At 42.6% G+C, this 21,582-nt stretch overlaps 2 protein-coding genes across 7 annotated transcripts in view; one reads left to right on the forward strand and one right to left on the reverse strand.

Annotated features, from left to right (window-relative positions):
- The window catches only part of HCFC2 (host cell factor C2), a 52,869-nt gene extending 48,029 nt beyond the window's left edge, over positions 1–4,840 (reverse strand). For both annotated transcript variants that reach the window (XM_072973083.1, XM_072973084.1), the window contains exons 1-3: positions 4,632–4,840; positions 2,999–3,147; positions 1,678–1,838 (exon numbers count right to left, since the gene is read on the reverse strand). In XM_072973083.1, the coding sequence (XP_072829184.1) occupies positions 1,678–1,838; positions 2,999–3,147; positions 4,632–4,794 (473 nt within the window). In that variant the 5' untranslated portion in view covers positions 4,795–4,840. The remainder of the gene's footprint in view (positions 1–1,677; positions 1,839–2,998; positions 3,148–4,631) is intronic.
- A 36-nt stretch (positions 4,841–4,876) lies between these two features.
- Positions 4,877–21,582, forward strand: part of GLT8D2 (glycosyltransferase 8 domain containing 2) — a 38,051-nt gene continuing 21,345 nt past the window's right edge. Inside the window, exons 1-6 of one of the 5 annotated variants that reach the window (XM_072973100.1) lie at positions 4,877–5,129; positions 7,786–7,920; positions 9,200–9,335; positions 13,249–13,387; positions 15,708–15,908; positions 16,063–16,109. The gene's annotated coding sequence lies outside the window, so the exon portion shown is untranslated. Of the gene's footprint in view, positions 5,130–7,785; positions 7,921–9,199; positions 9,336–13,248; positions 13,388–15,707; positions 16,110–21,582 lie in introns of all 5 variants that reach the window. The other 4 variants (XM_072973101.1, XM_072973098.1, XM_072973102.1 and 1 more) reach the window with 4 other exon arrangements.

The following is a 21,582-nucleotide window of genomic DNA, read 5'->3' on the forward strand; positions in this document are numbered from 1 at the left end:
GCTCTGTCTCTTTGGAGGTTGTTTCAGGAGTACCTAACAAACTTAAATGTACCCTTTGACCACCCTCTCAATTCCACTTATATAAGTATCAATCCTATAAAAATTATTTATACATGTGCAAAAACTGTAATAGCAAAATAATGGAAATATTTAAATGTCCATCTGTAGAGGAATGGTTAAATAATTTGCATAACTGACTACTTTTCAGCCTTTAAAAAAAATAAGGTCAATCCATATCTACTTTCATGTAAAGATCTCCAACATATACTGTTAAAGGTAAAAGCAAACAAACAAAAAACCAAACAAGTAAACATCCAAAGTCATAAAGCAAAAAGAATGATCCCACTTTTATAAAGGAAAATACATGTCTGTGTAGGATCAGATTAATGTTCCCAACTCTCCTCTCCTAACAAGCACAATAAACATCCTTGCATCATCGACTCAGGTCTTAGCCTTATGGCTTGCTTTGACCAATGGAATGTCAAGGGAAATGAACTTGCTAGCTTTAAAAGAGGCTTTAAAAAGCATCACATGTATCTAGTTGCTCCCTCAAGCAGCATAAACTTGAGAAGTTTGCCCTTAACACAACTGAAAGCTGATTAATGTGTTACATGGAAAAGGTCCCAAAAGATACACATGGAGTTGAATTATGTGTGTTTGCCTATGTTGAGAACAGTGATACTAAGAGAAATAACTTTGTATACTTTCTAATTTCTTGAATTTTATGAGTCTGTATCTAAAAAAATCTGTTAAATGGAAAATTGAGAAAAGATGTGCTAAAAGTATCTGGATTCGTGTGGTGGGATAATTTTTTTTCCTTTTCTGCAGTTTCCAAATTTTCCATGATGTTTTACTATATGTTATTTTTTAAAGTTTGAGGGGAAAAAAGCTAATTCTAATATCAAACTAATGAATCTTACATCGGTAAAAAGACATTATTGTGGTGATGATAACTACTGATGTTGATGGTAACTTGAAAGTGCTTTTAAAATTATGCCAATGATGTTATTTAGCGGTCACAATGGCACTGAAAGTAGGTATTTAATCACTCCCATTTCACAGTGAAGGAAAACAGGCTTAGATCACTTCCTTTAAAGGACATACATGGTAAGCAATGAATTAGAAAAGAGCCTTTTAGACACTAAATCTCCAAATCTCACATCCTATAATGACCATGTGATCAAAACACTATACAAAAAGAAAAGAGGCAGTGATTAATTCTATTTGCAAAAAGTGGGAGAGGATGGGTTCAAAAATTATTAGCATGTGTAAGACACTCTAACAGCTTCCTACATAAGAAACGTATTGGCCTTCATTTATAGTCAGATTTTTGTCACCAAATTCCCAGAGAAATCTAATTTGAAAATAACCATGTTACTTTTCATTACCACTTACGACAACTAAATTACTTAATGGCTTAACATGTACAAATATACTGCTACAAGCAGTTATATTAACAACAATTTAATAAGATGATTTCTGATTAGAAAAGGCATAATTTTGAAAAACAGATATATTTTAGGACTAAGGAAAACACAAATGGAAACAAATTTATTCACTGTTAGGTTTAAATGCAAAAGACTAAGCTTCACCCTTTTAATAATTAAATATGGGAAATTAAACATCCTTAATCTAAATCATAAAATAAACATTTAGTCTGAAAAAATGTCGGCATACCTGGGAACATTATTGTTTGAATCTTCACTTTCATTTGCTAAGCCACCAAACAAATAGCATTTGTTACCATATAAAGAGAAGCTATGTCCTAGCCGAGGACAAGGAGGTAAACCAGAAGAAGGGGGATGGGGTTTCACTTTTTTCCATAACCAACGACTTGCCTAAAAAAGAGCATAAATAAACTCAGACAAAATCAGGAAAGTATTCCTATATGGTCAACAGTGTAACATCATACCAATACATTTTAATCCGAATCCAGTCAGGTTTCAAAAAGGTACTCTGGAGACAAATGACAAGTAAGCATTTGGAATCAAAATGAATGTTGCAATAGAAATTCAGTCTAGTCATTCATATTCACAGCTTTCCACAATGGCAAGCTAAGCTTATAAAAATAAACACTAGCAGTTCTAAAATATTTGTCGAAATGAAAAATTCAACATTATTTACAGCTTAAAATTAAATGTAATTTATGTACTCTCACTTTTTGAAATTAGGTAATCCATGACTGGTATTTATTTTAACCTTTAAATAAGCAATAAAGATCATTACAAACCAAACTCCAAAACTTATTCTCTTGCCATGGATGCTTTATCTGAAACTATTTTTTTAAAAATTTTAAATGAACTGCTTGTAAATAGACATAATCCACCTACGTCTGCCAACTACCAGATACCCTCATGATTATAGCCCCGGGAATATATGCACAGTTCAGGAATAAAAGTTCAGAGATGTCACAGAAATCTCTGAGTCTGGTTTATTAGAGAGTCAAATTCAGAAAGGCTATTTGAAATTGTTACCCCTTTTGCATGTTTTGCCAGAAAAGAAAAAAAAAGTGATTATTAATGTGAGGGTAACAATTTCTATAACTAAGACAGAAGTTTTCAAAGGATGGTCTGGAGACCAACAGCATTAGGTGGGAATTTGGTGAGACGCAAGTTGTGAGGCCCTACTGCAGAGAATCTTGATTCAGAAACTCTGAGGGCGGGGGCCAGCAATCTGTGTTTTCACAAACCCTCCAGGTGCTTCTGCTGCGGGCTAAAGTTGAAAAACACTGCACTAAGATACAAAAGGCCAAACATATGACACGTACAATTGATGCTAAGTAACAGGTATCTTAACGTTACAAATGTTGCACTGGATACTGGAAAAAGACTTACATTAGAAACTTTGGCTAAAAAAAGTTTTCTTTGATGCTATAAAATGTGAAGCTCACACTATTTTAAGTATGTTAATGAAATATTTTGCAAAGAATTTCAAAGAATTATAAACACAATCGTTAATAAAGCTTCAGCTTGAGATAATAAACTTGAAAGACACTTACTTGTAACTCATATAACTCATTGCTGTATCTTCCATATTCAACCATTCCCCCAAATACTAATATTCTGGTACCATCACAGACAAATCCATGGGCAGCGCAGCCTGGAGGGATGTCTCCTCTAACAGCTGGTAGGAACCACTGATTTGTAACTAGTTGCCAAAATAAAATTAAAAACAATTATAAAAAAACAGTTATCACAAACTATGAGTATGTACTTTTATATGTATCATCTATATCAGTGGTTATTGGGAATAATTTTGCCCCAAGGGACAAACAAAAAAATTTTGGTGTCACATCTGGTGGGAGGGGGGAGCTACTGGAAACTGGTGGGTAGATGCTAGCGATGCTGTCAAACATCTTAGTGAATACAGTGCAGCCCCCTACAACAAAGAAGTCTCCCTTTCAAGTGTTGATAGTGCTGCTGTTGAAAAACCCTGATCTATATAATTTAATTTCTCACAAAAATCCTACTTGGTGAGTATCATCCTCTCCAGTCTACAAGCGAAAAATCTGACACTTAGGTTTACTAACTTTAGCGCTGATTCTGGGCAACTGGCAAAGAGAAATTCAAACCAGGTCTAACTTATTCCAAAGCCAAGGTTTTTACATGACACTAAGTTATTAACTAACTTTTAAACTTTTTATGCTGGGGTGTCAGGAGTAGGAGAAGGTGAAAAAATAAAATTCCCTCTACATCACCATTTTATTAATTTTTAAATGACACTAAGATTAAGTTGTTTGGTCAAAGAAAAGTTACTGATCATGACATAGACCCAAAATTCATTAATTAAACTTACACCAAGCAAACAGCTTTCTCATGATAGCTGGCGCATTTATAAGTGAAAAAAAATGAAATCCCAACCTCCTTTCTATTCCACGGAGGTACTCAAAAGCAGGGCTTCCCTGGCTGGGGGCATTTCTGATTTGCAGCGACGCTCAAGCTGACAGTACTCTTTCCGAGCGCTGCACTGATGAGCTTGGGCACACACACACAGTCATGCAAAGACAGGAGCGGGTCTCACCCATGAACCACTTCTCCGTCAGTTAAGAGGGCTACCAATGGGGTAAAAATCTTGACTGCACCTGCCAGATACCGGGTTGTTTTTGTGGTTTAAGTACTAGAAGGCCTCTCGCTTTTCCTCCTCATCCCCACTATATTCTCTTCCTCCCACGGAAGGAAGGAAGGAAGGAAGGAAGGAAGGCAGGCAGGCAGGCAGGCAGGCAAAGACAGGAAAGGCCCAGAAGAGCTTTGGTTTGGACTTGGTTTTTGACAGGGGCGGGATTTCGGGGCCCCGGAGTGGGCGAGACTTGGGGAAGAGGCCCAGGCGGGTGGAAACCGTCTCTCTAGCCTACGTCCGCCAGCAGGGCCGGAGCGGGGGGGTCCGGGACCGCCTGCCCGAGGGCCGGCGCGGCCCGCTCAGGGCCGGTTCTGCCCCGCGGATCCCGGGGAAACGGAGCTCCCGCCCAGGACACTGCGGGAACGGGGCCGCCCGGCCGAGCCGCGCTCCCCGCCACCCGCCAGTGGAGGCAGTGACCCGGCGGTGACAGCTGTCAGGGCCGCGGCCACCGCCTCGCCTCCCCTCCCCCTCCGCGGCTCCCACAGGCGGGGCCGAAGAACCGTCGCCGCGCCTACCCGTGTTGTAGACGTGCAGCTCGTCCGCGATGCCCTCGTTGCCCCCTCCAAAGATGATCATCAACTCCCGGATGGCCACCGCCCGGTGTCCGTGCCGGGCGCGGGGGACCGGCCCCGTGAAGGAGGAAACTCGCCTCCAGTTGAGGAGGCTGGGAGCCGCCATCTTCCCAACCCCCGCCCCTCTGCCCACAATGCACCGCGCCCGCTCCGGCGCCGCCGCTCCGGGGGAAGGGCGGGGACCCGCCTCCAGCTGTGCGCGGGGGTTGGGGGTGCTGCGTGGGGCGCGACGGCCCCGTGACCGCCGGCGTCCAGGGCAAGGCTGAAGGCCTGCGTGGAGCAGAGGAGTCCTGGCGAGGGAGCCCCGCCCCGCCCCCACCCCTGGGCGACGTGGCTGGCCCCGGCACTCGGGGCAACGGATTTAAGGGTGGAAGGACACTGCTTACCGACCAAGTCTCCCCTCCTCACCCAGAGCCCCCCGTTTTGTATTTGCGGGAGAAGGTACAGCGTTTTCCTTTAAGGCCACTTTAATTGAGCATCTAGGACGTGCGGGCGAGTCAAACCCTGTGAACAATGATAACAGCGGGAGAAAAGCTCACGTAGAGGTTTTGAAGTGCCAGGAGCGCGGGGAGAGGAGAAGGAAGTCTGTCTCTGCATAGGGGGTGACGTGAGCCCCGAGGCGCGGAGGCGTCAAGGATGCCCGCCGAGGCGGGCGGGAGGGCGGGAGTCTGGACCACGACCGAGCTGCCGCGAGCGCTGAGTGCCCGCAGCCGCTAAGAACACCCGAGGGAAGATTGGCGCTAAACCTGCAAAGGCAAATAGAGCAGACCAGGTTGGGGGCGGGGTGCCATGACAAGAAGTTTAGGAACGGTGAGCCGCGAAAGTTGTTTTGTTTTGTTTAGGCAGGTGGGAGATTGTATATAGATTTCTATTTTATTACTCTCTAACCTGTGAGGGTCTTTCATTGGCAAGCAGTTTCCTCCTTACCTTAATTTTATGTTTCTCCCAACGATCCGGTGAAGTGGGTACTTTTATCTCCCTTTCGTGGATGGGGAAATGAGGCACGGAAAAGTAAAGTAATACTCTCACGGGCACACAGCAGAAAAGGATTGGGTCAGGATTCAAACGCAGAATTTCTGATTCCAGAGCCCCAGCCTCTAACCACTAGAGCATACTTACTCTGATCAGTCTTAAGTAACCCGTGCTGCCTTATGATCTGGTCCTACACAGACTCACACTCAAGAGTTACAAGTCCAGCAGGAAAAGGAAAAGAAAAGAAGAAAACAATTTAAATCCCTACTTCACTCTCTGAAGAAGGTATCAAAGACCGAATACACATAATGTAGACCAAGTTTTCTAAAGTTTATTTTTCTCCATCTTACTGTTTTCAATTTCTCTCATGTGCCTCGCTCATCCCCCTCTCCTAACTCTCTCAAACCCAAGCATGCCTCTCCCACCTTCTCATTCATCTAAACTTCCTTTTGAGAGGTAATTCTCTCCCTTTTTAGAAGAAATTCTTACTATTCTTTCCAGCTCCTGCTCCTCAAGTTCTTACTCTCACTGATTAACGCCCCAATTTCATAATATGGTCAGAGAGAATTTGGAAAGGGAATGGGAAGATGACTGGGAACAAAGAAAGAAGGCTGTGAGCATGTGTGTATTGATATTTTTCTTGGTCATATACATAACATGGGCTCTTAAATATTTTGGTTATAAAATTTTTATGTATCTGAAACAACACTGGAAAAGTTGGTATAGAATAATGAGTTTTTCATAAAACTTAAAATATTTAAAGAACTTGGCTTTATTCTGAGAGTTTAGTGTTAAAATGTCTTAACTTTTATGAATGAGGCTGTAAGTAGATTGTGGTTTGTTTGTTTTATTGGAGGTACTGGGGATTGAACCCAGGACTTCATGCGTGCTAAGCATGCACTCTAACACTGAGCTATACTCTCCCCGTACCTTTTTCTTTTTTATGTCCTATAGCGAAAGACCAATGACAGAATTAAAAGTTGCAACCCCAGTGTTGATATTCAAATTAAAAAACAAAGCAAAACTGGTGCATGGCATTCGAAAGGCTGAAAACCTCTGAACCAAGGAAAAGATGAAGGCAAATTATTAAGCAAAAGAGATTACAAGTTATAACTGTCTGCTTAGATCAGGAGCTTCAGCACAGTGGTGGAAGTCTGTATTTGTTTCCTTGGACTGCTGTAACGAAGTATCACAAAACTGATGGCTTAAAACAACAGAAATTTGTTGTCTTACCTTTAGTTCTAGAGGCTAGAATTTCAAAAAAGGTGTCAGCAGGGACATAACCCTCTGAAACCTGTAGGGGAGGATGCTTCCTTGCCTCTTTCTAGCTTCAGGTGGTGACCATCAATCCTAGACCTTCTTTGGCCTGTAGCTGCATCACTCCAACCTCTGCTTCAGTCATCACATGGCATAGTCCCTGTGTGTTTGTTTCTCTTCTAAGTTCAGCAGTCACATTGGATTAGGGCCCATCCTAGAATCTCATCTTAGTTTGATTACATCTGCAAACACCTTATGTTCAAATAAAGTCACGTTCACAGGTATTGGGCATTAAGATTCAGCATGTCTTTTGGGGGGACACAGTTTGATCCATGACAAGATGCTTAATCCAATGGGAAAGATATTTTACCAGAGCAGCTTTGATTCAACTTTGCTTAAGTGAGGAGTCTAAAATAGGTCCCCAATTCTTAAGAAAGCTACCTTCAATCTTTGAAACTTTGGAATGGAAGTTACCACCTAGGAGGAGAGTGTAGAAAGGGCAGAGAAGAGGGAGGCAGAATAGCGCCCTGAAGAAGCCAGTATTTAAGAGGCAAAGACAGAAGGAGGCACTCATGAACGAAATGGGGAACGAATAGCCAGAGCAGTCAAAAGGGAACTAGGTGAGATCGATGTCAAAGAAGCCCTGAGCGAAGGAGCTTTCACAGAGAGGAAGTGGTTATCACAGCCAAAAGCCATAGAGAGGTCAGATAAGAAAAAGAAGCAGTGTCTGCTGGATTTGCAAACTAGGAGGTTATTAATGGCCTAGATTAAAATACTCAAAGGAGTGGGAGGAGGGAAGCCACAGAAGATCGAAGAATGAACAACAAGCAAGGCAGCACAGATAACATGTGTAGTCTACTTTTTACAGAGACTCGCCCATGAAATGAAAGAAAGAACAGTGGCTGGAGAAGAAAAATGGGTACAGGACAAGCTGTTCTTACTATTGTTCATGGATAAGACTTGAGCTTGACTGAGGGCCCAGAAGAAAGATCCAGTTGAAAAGGTAAGACTGAAGGAGGAATAGAGATGTCTTAGTCTGGGCTGCTGTAATTATTAGCTGCTGTTATTAGCTACGGACTAAGCAGCTAATAACCCACAGACATTTATTTATCACAGCTCTAGAGGCTGGGAGTCCAAGATGAGAGTCCCAGCATAGTTGGGTTCTGATGAAGACCCTCTTACAGGTTGCAGACCACTGACTTCTGGCTGTTTCCTTACCTGGTGGAAGGGATGAGGCAGCTCCCTAGGTTCTCTTTTGTTAGGGCACTAATCCCGTTCATGAGGGCTCCACTCGCGTGACCTAAGCACCAAAATACCAGAGGCCCTACCTCCTAACACCATCACATTGTTGGGGAGGATTTCAACATACAAATTTGGTCGGGGGTGGACACAAACATTTAGATCAGAGCAGGAGAATATGTCATTTGGAAACACCTTCTGTCATGAGTAGCAGAATATCCAACACAAAGTGGCTAAATCGTAAGGCTCTTAATTATCTTGCAAAATAAATTTAAAGTAGGTAGGTCCAGAGTTAGTTCAGCAATTCAGTGGTGTCAGGGTTCCAATTAGTGACTCTGAATTTCTCTTGACCCTTCCTTTGTGGTCGAAAGAAAGCTGTTGCAGCTCTGGACATTGTATCCTCACACAAACACGCCCAAAGGCATGAAGCAGGAAGACGGGCAGGATGGGGAAATAGAACTCTCCTTTTACAGGGAGGAAAAACATTTTCCCCAGAAGACACCCAGCACACTTGCCCTTAGGTTTTGCTGGCCAGAATTGGACAGTTGGTGTATTAAGGTTACATTAGCTCTAGAGATGAAATACCAAGATAATAATGGCTTTAAAAGTTTGTATTTCTCTCAGGTAAATGAATTTTGGAAGCGACAATCTAAAGCCAGAGTGGCAGCTCTGTTTCACCAAGTCTTTAAGCATTTGTAGACTTTGTGGATTGGAATTCCTCTTTCCAGTGCATGACACAAGATGGCTACCCCAGCTCTAGCTACTGTATCTGCATTTTAGCCAGCAGGAAAGAGTAAGGGAATGTTCCTCTCTCCAGAACACATTTTGGAATTTTACCTATTATTTCTTACATCTCATAAGCCAATATTTAGTCAGAAGGCCACAACCAGTTGAAGGAAGTTTGAGAAATGTGGTTTTTATTTAGAATGACCAAGTGCCCAGCTAGCTAATTGTCAAGGTTCTGTTACAGAGGAAAACAAGAGGTCATCTTGCAGGCAGGTGGTGATAGGAGTCCAGGAAAGTGTTTGTTTGTTTGTTTTCAGCCTCACTAATGAGAAGCAAGCAAGGGAGAAGATTGAAAATGAGAGTTGGTTGAGTTAATCAAGTAGGCCTGCTTCAGGGAGAGTTGAAATTTAATGGAGCAGGATCCTGGAGGATCAAGAAAGGATGGATTCAGAGGTACGTGTAGATTTACATGTGTACTAGGGTTCAATATATTCTGTTTCTATATTATAGATTACATAAATATTTATGTTCTATAAAAATATAATAGAAAACAGAAACCTCTATTGGACAATGCTGCTCTAGCCCTTGGAAGTTATATTAGAGAAGGTACCTTCATCTCTCACCTCCTTCTGTCGTTTACTCCTGTTCCCACGTATCAAACACCCATCAGTACATACCTGGGCTCACAGTATAGCCTAGGGGTTCAGACCATGCGATTTAGAATTCAGTAGGCATAGCCATTTATGAGCTATGTGGTCTTGGCCCAATTATTTATTTCCTTTGAGCCTCAGATTCTTTGTCTATAAAATGGGGCTGATAATAGCATCTATTTCTTAGGGTTATTTTGAAGATCAAATGAGATCATGTATGTAAAGTATAGGCAGTCCTTGCCTTGCATGGGAGTGCAGTTCTGTGAAAATGACCATGAAAGTTGAAACCCTGTGAAGCAATCTTAATTCTCAATCGGAAAATTGCTGTTGTTCTGTTTGCAATCATTAAAATGTTTTGTTAATATATTTAAAACTCTCTTACTGTTTTTTTTTTAATTTTATTTTTTATTGAAGTGTAGTTGATTTACAATGTTAATTTAAGGTGTACAGCAAAGCAATTCAGTTATACATATACATACACATTCTTTTTAGATTCTTTTTCATTATAGCTTATTATAAGACGTTGAATATAGACTGTTGGTTTTAAATATATTAAGAAATGAAAAAAATAGTAGATAGTATTTATTTGTTATACTGTAATTTAAAACATTGGAAACATAGAAAATTAAATATTTAGGGTTTTGTTTTGTTTTTTTTAATACAACTCACCAAGAGTATCTGAGTGCTTATCTTCTTGTCACAAAACTTCCTTCAAGGAGTGAGCCTCTGTTCTGTGCCTTAGCAAATTGTCATGCTCCTTTCTGAGTTTGGATCAGCTTCCCATATTTTATCCTTTGCACTTTCAACATCGTGAAATATCTTTGAGAGTTCCTTTAATGTGAATTTTTTGCCCATGTCACTTCCTCTGGAGCATCTTCATCCTTCTCATCACAACCACTTTCCTTATTTATGTTCAGAAAGTCACCTTTCCTAGATTTCTCTGGCTGTATAGCTAGAGTTGAATAGTGACAGTGTCGTCCCACAGCCAGCTGTTTCTTCTCTACCTCCATTTATTTTTGATTTGAACTTCACTCCCACCATTGTCACTTTTCATTCCTTTGCTACACTTTTCTCTTTTTTTTTCCCAGCGTGTTTTTATCCTTTATTGGCATTTACAGAGATCCTTGTGAGTTCCCAGGTTAGACATCTAGTCTGCACCTCCTGCTGTGGCATCTCCTTATTCAGATCCCCAATGCTATACTTTTATCTTTGTTGGCCAGTTCTCTCTATTATCTATTTTTGTAAATATCACATGGGTTTATCACTAGGAATTAAGGAAACAACACAACGACATGCTCTTCCGTCTGTACATAAGCTGAGTAACAGCTATCCAGTGACCAAACACAGACAGTCAGAGAAGTGACACGATTGATCCCTGATCATGATGTGGATCTGTTATCTGCTTAGTCAGTTTGTGGACTGAAAACCTGGCAGTGAAGTTTGTAACTATCCAGTTACTCACAGTTGATATACTATGGTAACAGATTTGAACTGTATTGTTGGGGAACTGATGTTACTAAACTAAACTGTGGTAACTGAAATTTGTTTCTATTCTGTGCACAAAAGGCACAAAAACACAAAAGTACTGGCCTTTGCTTATGCATTGCCCGGCATGTAGTTAGCATTTAGTAAGTAGTAGATTGTTTTACTTCTATAATTGTCATCATTTTCATTATATTACTTCTGTTTCTGCTCCTCCTAAGCTATAGGCCACTGAGGAATCAGTCTGAGAGGGAGGGACTGGAGCTGAGAGGTGGCAGACAGTGCTGTGTTTTCAGCCAAGAGTGTAAATCGCCTTGTCCAAGGGATACCTTAATCTCAGTTGAGGACCTGGGCCAAGGGGTTATTGGCAGCAGTCTAAGAAGGGGTTTTGAGGAGTGCCAGCAGGTGGGCAGAGCACAACAGCAGAGAGCCTAGGCAGGCACCATTCCCGAGATGAAGAGAGCAGATGGTGTCTGAGAGGTCTGTTCCCAGATCGCCGGGCTCCGGCCATGGCTAGAGCTGTGGCCAAGGCGTGGAGAGGGTAGCTGGCAAGAGCCAGGCAGGACTCCAAGCCAGGTAGAGCCTACACCAGTTACCAGAGCAAGGAACTGGTGCAAGAGCCAAGGAAGGAAAACAGTCATGTCATCTGGGAGAAGGGGACCCCAAGTGCAGACAGTCAGGTGCAGGAGTAATTGCTGGACCTCAGGGGCTCCAGGGAAGAGCCAGAGCACCTCAGCTTCGAACAAGAAGATGACCTGTCATTGAGCCCTACCAGACAAAGAGAGGGAATTGAGGCTCCTGTATTAGGATTTCCTGCCCTGCGTGGGTGATCTTGGAGCCCAGCCCTAGTTGATCAAGGCAATAAGTAGAGGCTTATCAGCCTGACCCAGTGCAGTGATTCACTGCTGCCACAGAATGCTGCTTCCTTCCCTTCCAGTCACATTCATCAGCCTTAGGAGATTTTATCTAAGACTTTATCTACAAGGTAGTACACTCAGCCAAGGCAGGCCCATTGGGTAAGAAATGCTGAACATCTGACTTTCAATTAATAAGAAATAAAATGGAATAATAATGATTCAGACATACATTGTGTTGACTACTGCTACTACAAATCAAAAATGCGTATAGTTCACATGGGACTGCGTTTGGGAATATCACTGAAAGCTGACCACAGTGACTTAGCCACATTCAGGTTTACTTTCCTCACGTAAGATGTTCCAAAAGTGGTCAGTTCAGGGCTGCTGTGGTGACTCCCAGTGCCACCAGGGACTTGGGTTTTTCCTATGTCCTTGCTCTGCCCTCCTTAACATTAACATGTGCAGGGCTGCTGAATCACACAATGCCAGAGAACCCTAACCACACTGTACAAGGATAATTTCCTTTGGCTTATTCGGATCTATTCCCTCCTCTTCTTTAACTTGTTCAGTGCCCTGAAGCTGACCTAGATGTATTACATCACGTGAGCTCTCCTGCTGTCTGATTTCCAGTTGGGTTTGGCCAATGGGAAGCACCACCAACAGGAGATTATAAGGTTGGAGTAAGAACCCCCGTCCCTTTTGTGGGGGTCAGCAGAGGCTGCTCCTGTTAGGCAGCCTTGTCCATGCAGCTACTGTCTCCCAGTCCTGGTAACCACTCCATACTCTTGCCCTCAGGACTGGAAGTGGTAATAGCCCCCTGCAGTTACTAACCCCAGGATACTACGCCATCTCTTAATCGTGTTTCCCTAGTACTGACTACACCTTTCCGGATGGTGCCTTTTTTCAGTCTCCACCATCAGCCCATTGGAGTGAGCCATCTGCCTCCTACCAGGACCCTAACTGATTTCACACTGTAGTCCCTACACACAGCCCATGTAGCCATATGCAGCCACACAGTGTGGGTCTTTTATCCACAGAGCTGCGAGATGGCTACTCTACCTCCAGGCATTCACGTTGGATTTCAGACAGGCGGAAAGGGCAAAAGGCACCAACAGCTCTTTGCCAGGAAAACAACAGCTTTCTAGGAAGTCGCAGACAGCCGACTTCTACTCACATGCCATTCTAGCTGCAGACCCTCTGAGAAGGTATTTTTAACTGGGCATTTGCTACCTCAAATGATAAAGTGTTTCTATTTGAAGGGAAGGAGCAGAGAGGTTATTAAATAGGCTACCAGCAGTGTTCGCAACATCATATAACTCATTTGGACTTTTTAAAAAGAAGTTACCAGTAACTTACTGTTACAGTTTCTTTGTCTAGTTCATACCTTGGGGTGTCTTCATGCAACAACAACAATAATAATAACTTCCATGTACAGAGCCCTTACCGAGTGCTTTATGTGCATGATGTCTTTTAATCCCCAAGAGGCTGCCCCACTTTACAGATGAGGAAACTGAAGGTGAGATTTTCAGTAGTGTGTAAGTATAACGTATGAGCTAACACCTAGGTCTGTCTGTCTGTCTTTCTCCAGAGCCCATGCCAATAGCCACTGCACTTACCAGAGTGCCCCTTTTATCCTGTGTCTCTTTCTGGTTTCATTTCTTCTCCAGGGGAGAGAATCTGTGCATCTAAAGTAGAAATCAAAGTCATAGAAATAAGCCTCTTGCATCCTCAGTTCATGGCCCAGCAGAAATACAGGAGAATCTGGAGTTGGAGACAGTAGGGGGTCAGGGAGAAAGTGTACAAAGAGCAATGACAGAGAGATTTGGGTCCATATGGAAGTTAATATGAATAGCAAGTGGGATCTATGAAAACAAAGTCTTTATTATTTCAATTCTAAGTCCCCTTCTGGGGTGCTTTGGTTGTCATACCCTCTGAACTTACTTATTTACCAGCTCTTACCCTGGGTCAGTCATTCTGCTAAGTGGATGAGAGATGCAAAGGAGTAGAAAACCCAGTCTTTCGAGGAAACTCAACTGGCAGGAGTCAGCTTAGAGTGCTTTCCAACATGGTGCCTTGGGACATGTCTGAGGGACTGTCCCGTTGCTCCTGACAGTACATAATTCTGGAAGGGCAGTGTCAAGCCCTGAGCCAGGAAACGTTGCTATTTTTGCTTATGTGGGTACAGTGAGGACTGGTGCAGGAATACTTAGTGCACAGTACCCTGTGCTGCCACCAAACCTTCTGACTTCCTGCAGGTAATCAATGTATAAAATGTATCATTGCCACAACCAAAGAGAAACATTTTACAGCCATGTCTGTTAGCTAAAAAACTGAGTAGAGCTGTGGTTTAAAACAGCTCACTGGGAGCCAAGGGAGAAGAGGAATAGTGTAATGTTGAGTCTGCTCCAAAGAAAAATGACACAGGTGCTGAATGGTGTGAGGGCTTTAGGATGGGAGTATATAAGAATGCCGCTAGAGCTTCCAGTAACTCTATACAGTGCCTGAATGCTGAAGGATGACCAAGCGAAGATGTAACTGTGGATACAATTTAACCCTAGAGTTGCGGCCGAAAATCCTAGTATTTGAGACTCGCCTGAGGTAAGAAACAGTTTTAAAGCACCAAACAGGAATTCCAGTCCTGGCTTCATCACTAACTTGCTCAAAGCCTCCATGTGCTCCTTTGCAAATTGGGGCAAAAAACATCTCGACTTACCTAATGGGAATGTTGTGCGAATAAAACACAATAAAAAATGTGAAAAAATTCCTTGTCGGTGTTCAAAGTTCTATACAAATGGAAGCTGTTCGGGATACTCCCACCCTCCAAGTTCAAGTCTGAAAAACTTCCACCAGATTCTTCAGAGCTGCGCTGTTCAGTACAGGAGCCACTAGCCACACCCACTAGCCACACTGGCTGTGAGAACTTAAAGTGTGCCTAGTGCCACTGAGGAACTGAATTTTACGTTTTACTTAATCAGTTTAAACTGAATTATGAAACTGACTTGCAGTTCGGTTATTGGAAAACTGCAGTATGTTTGGAGCAACTTGAGTATGTGAATCTACTTTTTAAAATGCAAATTTTATGAAACCTAAATACATATCAATTGTTCCTGATAAAATTTAGTGTTGAAATTGAGATGTGCTGCAAGTGTAAAGTATATGCCAGATTTTAAAGAGTTCATACCAAAAAAAGTATAAAATGTCTTGTTAATAATGTTTTATATTGATTACATGTTGAAATATTATTTTTATATATATATTGGTTTAAATAAAATATATATCATTAAAATTAATTTACCTCTTTGTACGTAAAGTGGCTCCTATCTAACTTTAAATTACAATGTGGTTTGCATTGTATTTCTTTTGGGGAGTATCACTTTAGAAGGTGGCAGTGAGTAGAGGCAAACTCATTTCCTTATAGGATCTAGGGAGAGAGGCTGTTGCAGGAATAAATTTCATGATCCCTGGCAGGGTGCTGGCACCATTTCCTGGGTTTCTGAGAATCAATGGCAGAGACACAGAACAGCCCAGAGCTGGGTGGGGTTGATTCTCCGCGTGATTCCTTTCCACGTTCAGGCACAAAACACACCATCTTGAAACCTCTATCACTGCCGTAGAATGAGACAATGGCTCTTATCTGGATTGTGATTTGGGGACAACAGCATTTTAATGACTAGGGCATTTCAGGAGACGCTAGTGGCCATGAAGATTTTCTTAAAATCAGTATGAACTTAATTTTTTTCACTTCTGCTCTTTCAAAGTTTACCTGGACCCAACGTGTGATAGAAATTCACCCTCCAAGAATTTGCTTTTCTCCAGTTTTGAATCTTTTCTTCCAGAGCAGCCTTGTTTTCGAAATGATTTGCAGGCTGCCAGAGGAGGACGCGAGAGGAAGTCTGGCCCTTCGGAGCCCGCCTGCCAAGCACATCTGGAAGTGGTTTCAGGGGCCGCCTCACTTGGACAGCATAACGCCTGGATTCCCAGCTGCTTGGAGCAGGGGTGGAAGAAACCTGAGCCGCTCCAAAGTCGACGCAAGCAAGGTCGGGGGAGGGGGTCTGGTGGGGGAGAAAGACTTTTGGAAACGTAATATTGGCCTTGAGGCTCTCCAGCCCTTTGGGGTTTCCAATGGGATCTTAGAAGCAGCTGGAGCAGCGTGAAAGGCAGCAGCCACGATTTGAACGCTCTGCCCTGCAGCTCTTCTGGACCAAGGAGCCCAGAGCCGTGCCCTCACCGCTTACCAGGTAAACAGAAATTTACAACAGTGTGACAGCCTTTCTATTTCACTCTGGCCCGCCTGCAGCTGTCCTTTATTTGCTATAGACTCAAGAAAGTAAATCAGAGGTGGACAGTCCCACACAAACTGCCTTCAGGAGCCCACAGCTGATTTTTGTAGCATGTCAGTGGAACCATCTTTTTTTTCCCCCTTGTAGCAAATCCAGAATACTCATGTGCAAATTTTTCACATCCTGGATTGCTTTTCCAGACCTGGGATCATATCTCCCCTCCCCCAACCCCCAGGTAGTGTGATTTTCTATTTTCACCATATTTTAAGTGTGGAAATCAGCGGTTAGCTCAGACTGGATAAATGTGAGCATTCAACGCAGGCATGTTTCTGAGCCACGAAATATTTAATTGAGCTGTGATTCATGTTTTCGGAATCTGTCCTAGGTAGCTGTTCTGAGGGCCCCAATTCTCCCAAAAAGAACTGGCAGTTGTATGAAATCTAAATGAAGCTTATTGTAAATACAGTAGTCATAGTGTTTGGGCTGCAAATGCTTTTTAACATTCAAAAAATGTCTTCTAATGTTCACTTTATGAGCAAGTGTAATACATTGGATAAGCCTGATACAGCCTGATATATAACTTATGACTTAAGTTAAGAGGGGATAGTTTAAAAGTAAAAAGACAGAGGGGAAGAAAATATGATATTTAAACATCTGAATGTGCTGCAAAAAAAAGGCGGTCCTCTAGCTGTTTGGCCCTGTGCAGCCAAATATCCCAAGTGGCGTTAGTTTATTTGTTTTGTCTTTTCCTCAGAATGTTTTGGTGTTGCATTTGTATACAGTATCCTTTGTGTGTCGTGCAATGGAATGCCAGGACTCCATCTTACTCAGCTAGAAGTAGGGCAGGGCAGTGCTGGAACATGGGCTCTGGGGTCCAACTCACAAAGGTGAATTTATGCACTGCCACTTATAATCTTCATAAGCTTTGACTCTGGGTAAGTTATTTAACTTGTCTGTGACTCTACATCCTCATCTGTAAAATGGGAATTAAGTGACATCATGTGTCTAAAAGATATAATGCAGGATCTGCCAAGTAGTCAGACCCTCAGGGAAGGTAAGCTTCTCTGGTGGTGCAGACAATGACAATAGTAATGGTGAAAGTGACCACACATCCAGCCCAGCTTTTGACATGCTGTTCCCTCCGACAGTCCAATTGTGTAAGTGTTCCTCACATCCTCACAAGTTGTCTCTCCAGGGCTCTGCTTCCTTCCTTCTCCTCTTCACACACCTCTTTCTTTTTTCTACTCTTTAGTTCTGTTCTGCCTCTTTCCTTGTCAAGAAAAAGCATGCTCATGCAGCCATAGTGCTCACAGTTTTCACTCCAGGTTCCCAGGGAGCATAATTCTAAAGACTTCTTTTGTTTCAGCATTTGTCAAAGAACATTCTGAAGAAGATAGCTCCATAGACAAAAGACATTCTCTAAGCCCTGTCTCCCTCGCAGCCCTCTCAAGGCTTGATGGCTTTTTAAAGGTCCTGAGAAGTCCCGCAGAAGCAAAATCTGCTTGTTTGTTTAACCCAGTGGTTCCCAGTTGACCCCTGAGCCATGTTATCGAGCCATGTTATCACATCACACAGATTAACATAGGATATCACTCTGCAATATCCTATTCTGGCCATGTCTATTTTCATACTGTTTCTTCTTACGGACATCCTACTTCATATCTCCCCTGGCAAACACCCGAGAGGACATCTTCTTCCTTCCCTAGTTAAGAACAGAGAATTGATCATGTGTGCCATATTGATATATAGAAAGTCTGGCCTAAGGTGAACAGCAGGGATCAGCAAACATTTCCTGCAAAGGGCCAGATACATGGCTTTGCAAGCCATATGGTCTTCATTGCAACAATTCAGATCTGCTGAAGTAGAGTAGATATGACCATGGAAGAAACATCAAAGAATAAGCCTGGCTATGTTCCCACAAAACTTTGTTTATAAAAACCAGTGGTGCAGGAGTTGGCCATAGTTAGTTGACACCTGGTCTACAGCCATGTTGTGAAAGAACACCTCAGTCCCACACAGGAGAAAGCAAGATGGATCCTCCACAAACGGAAGACACCCTCCCTCAGCTTCCCTGTCCTGCGTATTCTAGTGAATCTGGAGTAAGCCTTTTCCATGCTAGAGCAAAAAGTAAAAAGGCCAGAGGTGTTTTGTTGGAGGCTAAATTCCTGAGTCCTGGTTTTGTTCTTCTTTCTCTTGTTGTCAAGTGACCCTATGCTCCTGTCCTGTTCATGACTCTCTCCTGCCTGGTTGAAGATGAAGTGCTCTATTAAATGTGTGTTATGCATGTGTGAACTTCAGGCTGCAAGTCTTACAGAGTTATGTGAAATCAGAGAGCTTCTGTCAGTTGCTTGACCATCATGAGAACAATCAGCAGTGGAAAGTAGGTGGCTATAGTAGCTTGTAGGGTGATCAAGAGCTTGATCTCAGAGCCAGACTGCCTGGGTGTGCATCCTGCCTCTGCCACTCACTAGGTGTGTCATTCTTGGCAGGACTTTTAACCTTTCTGAACTTCAGTTTCTTCATCAGTATACTGGGGATAATAATCTGATAGGTTTGTTGTGGATATCAAATTAATTAATTTATATATATATATATATAAAGGTCTTAGAAAAATGGCTCATAGAAGTTACTGTGTAAGTGTTTCCTATTATCATTGTAATATAGCATTTAATTTAATCTGCAGAACAATCCCATTTTACAGATTGGGTTTTGTAAATTGCCCAAGATTACACAGTAAGAAATGAGGCAGAACAAGGTTTCAAAGTCAATTCTGTGCAATGACAAATCCCATATTTCCAGATTTAAGTCATTCAACGGTACTTTTTGGGAGCCCTCTCTTTTATCTTCCTTTGGATTCCCAGGTTCTTTCTTGTTCCTCCTTACCTGATCCCATGGCAGACATGATTAATCAATTACAATTACATTTCTTTCTTTCTTCCTTCCTCTCTTTCTTTCTTTCTTTCTTTTGAGTCTGGTGGTGGTTTTCGACTCCTTCTCAATTTAGCAGTACTGAAAGCTCCTACCAACTGATTAGAGTTGGCATGTAAAATAAATCTTAGGGGCTGATTTTTAGAATACTTTTCTGGAGTCCTTCCCACTTTTGTCTTTTCTTCCAAGGCAGAGCTAATCTCCTTAGCTGCTGCCAGGTCTTAAGACATTCTTTCCAGATTTGGGCACAGGCCCAAACTCTTTGGCATCTCGTAAAACAGCTCCTCATGCAAGGTCTTCAGGGGCCTTTTTAAAACCTAGCGGACACTTCTCTGGTCCAGACCAGCTCTCTAAGTTCTCCTTTTCTCCCAGTCACAGGCCCTAGGACCACTCCTCTTTGAGGCTCCCTCCATCCGTTGCCCTGCTTAGGGATTTCCTCTTTCCAACACTGGCTGCTAGGTGAGCCCCCCTCCCCCAGCTCCTATGGGCTCTTTTTAAAAAATATTTTATTTTAGTTTTAGTTTATTTAATTTTTTTCAAGGGGGTAATTAGGTTTATTTATTTATTTAAATGGAGGTACTGGGGATTGAATCCAGGACCTTGTGCATGCTAAGCATGTGCTCTACCAGTGGGCTATACCCTCCTCCCTAGGCCTATGGGCTCTTAATGCTAAAGGCTTGACTATTTATTACAGGAAAAGCACAACACAGAAATCACTCAGCCTAGGAAAGCTTACAGAGGTGCAGGGGACACAATTCTCCTTGTTGTTAAGAGAAAGGCCAATAAGAAAACAGAGCCCTCTGTCTTCATTCCTGGAGTGGGACCATCAACCTGGCTTTCCCCTCCTTCTGGCTTTCTTCCTTATTGAAGGTATGCTGACCCCTTTCTTCCTGGGATTGAAGAACAGAGCAACAGGAGCCCTTTCTCCCTCTCTCCTATTTCTCCGTCATTCATTCCACACACATTTATTGAGGCACACAGGGTGGGTAAGCCACAGTCCCTGTCCTCTGTCATCTCATGGTTTAGTGGAGGAGACAGCCACAGCCATATTAGAACCCAGTGTTTTGAGTGTGGGGATAGGCATCGCAGTGGAGATCAGGGGAGAACCCATGCAAGGTAGTTACGTAAGGCTTCCTGAAGGAGGAGGAGGAGTCCTTAAAGCACAAGGAGCAATTTGCTGGGGAAAGAGCAGGGGAAATGACATCCCAGGCAGAGGGGACTGCTTAAACTGAAGTCCAGAGACAAGAAAAGCACAGTCTTGGGTGTGGAGGACAGCGGAGGGCTGGAGACGAACCTTCAAGCAGTAGAACTTGGACAGAAGGCATGGCCCAGAGGGCCTATGGGAATCTTAAGCTCCAGCCTTAACCTTTTGGTACTGAGTTTCCCAGTGAAGGGCTTTAGGGGGGAAAAGGACACTCAGAGTAGTGTTTTGAATCAGTCATTAGAATTCTACAAGACAATTGGATTATGTTCTTCCAAAAAATTTTCATGAAAAATAAAAAGGCAGTGTGGGTAGGGTGGGACTGATCAAGAGTAAAAGAAACTAAAGATATGACAACCAACCTATAGAAAACAATGTTGGAATAATGGGGGAATTTGAATCCTAGAGGCAGGAAGGCCATGTGGGACGTTATTGAATGAGATGAGGCAAGGTAGAAAGGAGGTGGATTAACAAACACTTAGATGGACCTAAAGATGATCACATTAAGTGAAGGAAGTCAGACAGAGAAAGACAAATATCATATGATATCACTAAATACGTGGAATCTGAAAAAAAAAAAGATAAAAATGAACTTATTTACAAACCAGAAACAGACTCACAGACAGGAAACAAACGTATGATTACCAAAGGGGAAAGGAGGGGAGGGATAAATAAGGAATTTGGGATTAACATACACACACACACACACACACACACACACACACACACACACACACACACACACACACACACACACACACACAAGGACCTACTGTATAGCACAGGGAACTATATTCAATATCCTGTAATAACCTATAATGGAGAATCTGAAAAAGAATGGATACATATATGTATAACTGAATCACTTTGCTGTATACCTGAAATAACTATACTTCAATTTAAAAAAAAGTTAAAAAGGAAACACTTAGGAGGAGAAACTGTGTGAATCAGTGACTGACTGGATGAGGGGCTGGGAGGGAGCAGCTGAAGAGGATGCTCAGAGAACACTGAAGAGGGATTTCTGTGGGGCAGGTGCTGATTTCAGTTGTGAACAGATGAGGTTTGAGGTGCTTGTGCAGCTTCCTGGAGGAGAAGGTCACATGTTCATCCCTCTAGTCTGTAAATATTTTTGAGGGTTTCTATCTCCAGGTACTTGTGCTGGCTATTTGGCAATGAACAAAACAGACAAAATTCCCTGCCTTCATGGAGCTTATAGTCTATCACTGGGAGGGCACAGGAAAACCAGAAAAATGGGCAGTATGTGGGGTGGTGGTCATTGCTGAGGAAAAGTATTAGATGTAT

The sequence above is a fragment of the Vicugna pacos genome, chromosome 12 (assembly GCF_048564905.1).
Source record: "Vicugna pacos chromosome 12, VicPac4, whole genome shotgun sequence".
In the NCBI taxonomy this organism is placed as follows: domain Eukaryota; kingdom Metazoa; phylum Chordata; class Mammalia; order Artiodactyla; family Camelidae; genus Vicugna; species Vicugna pacos.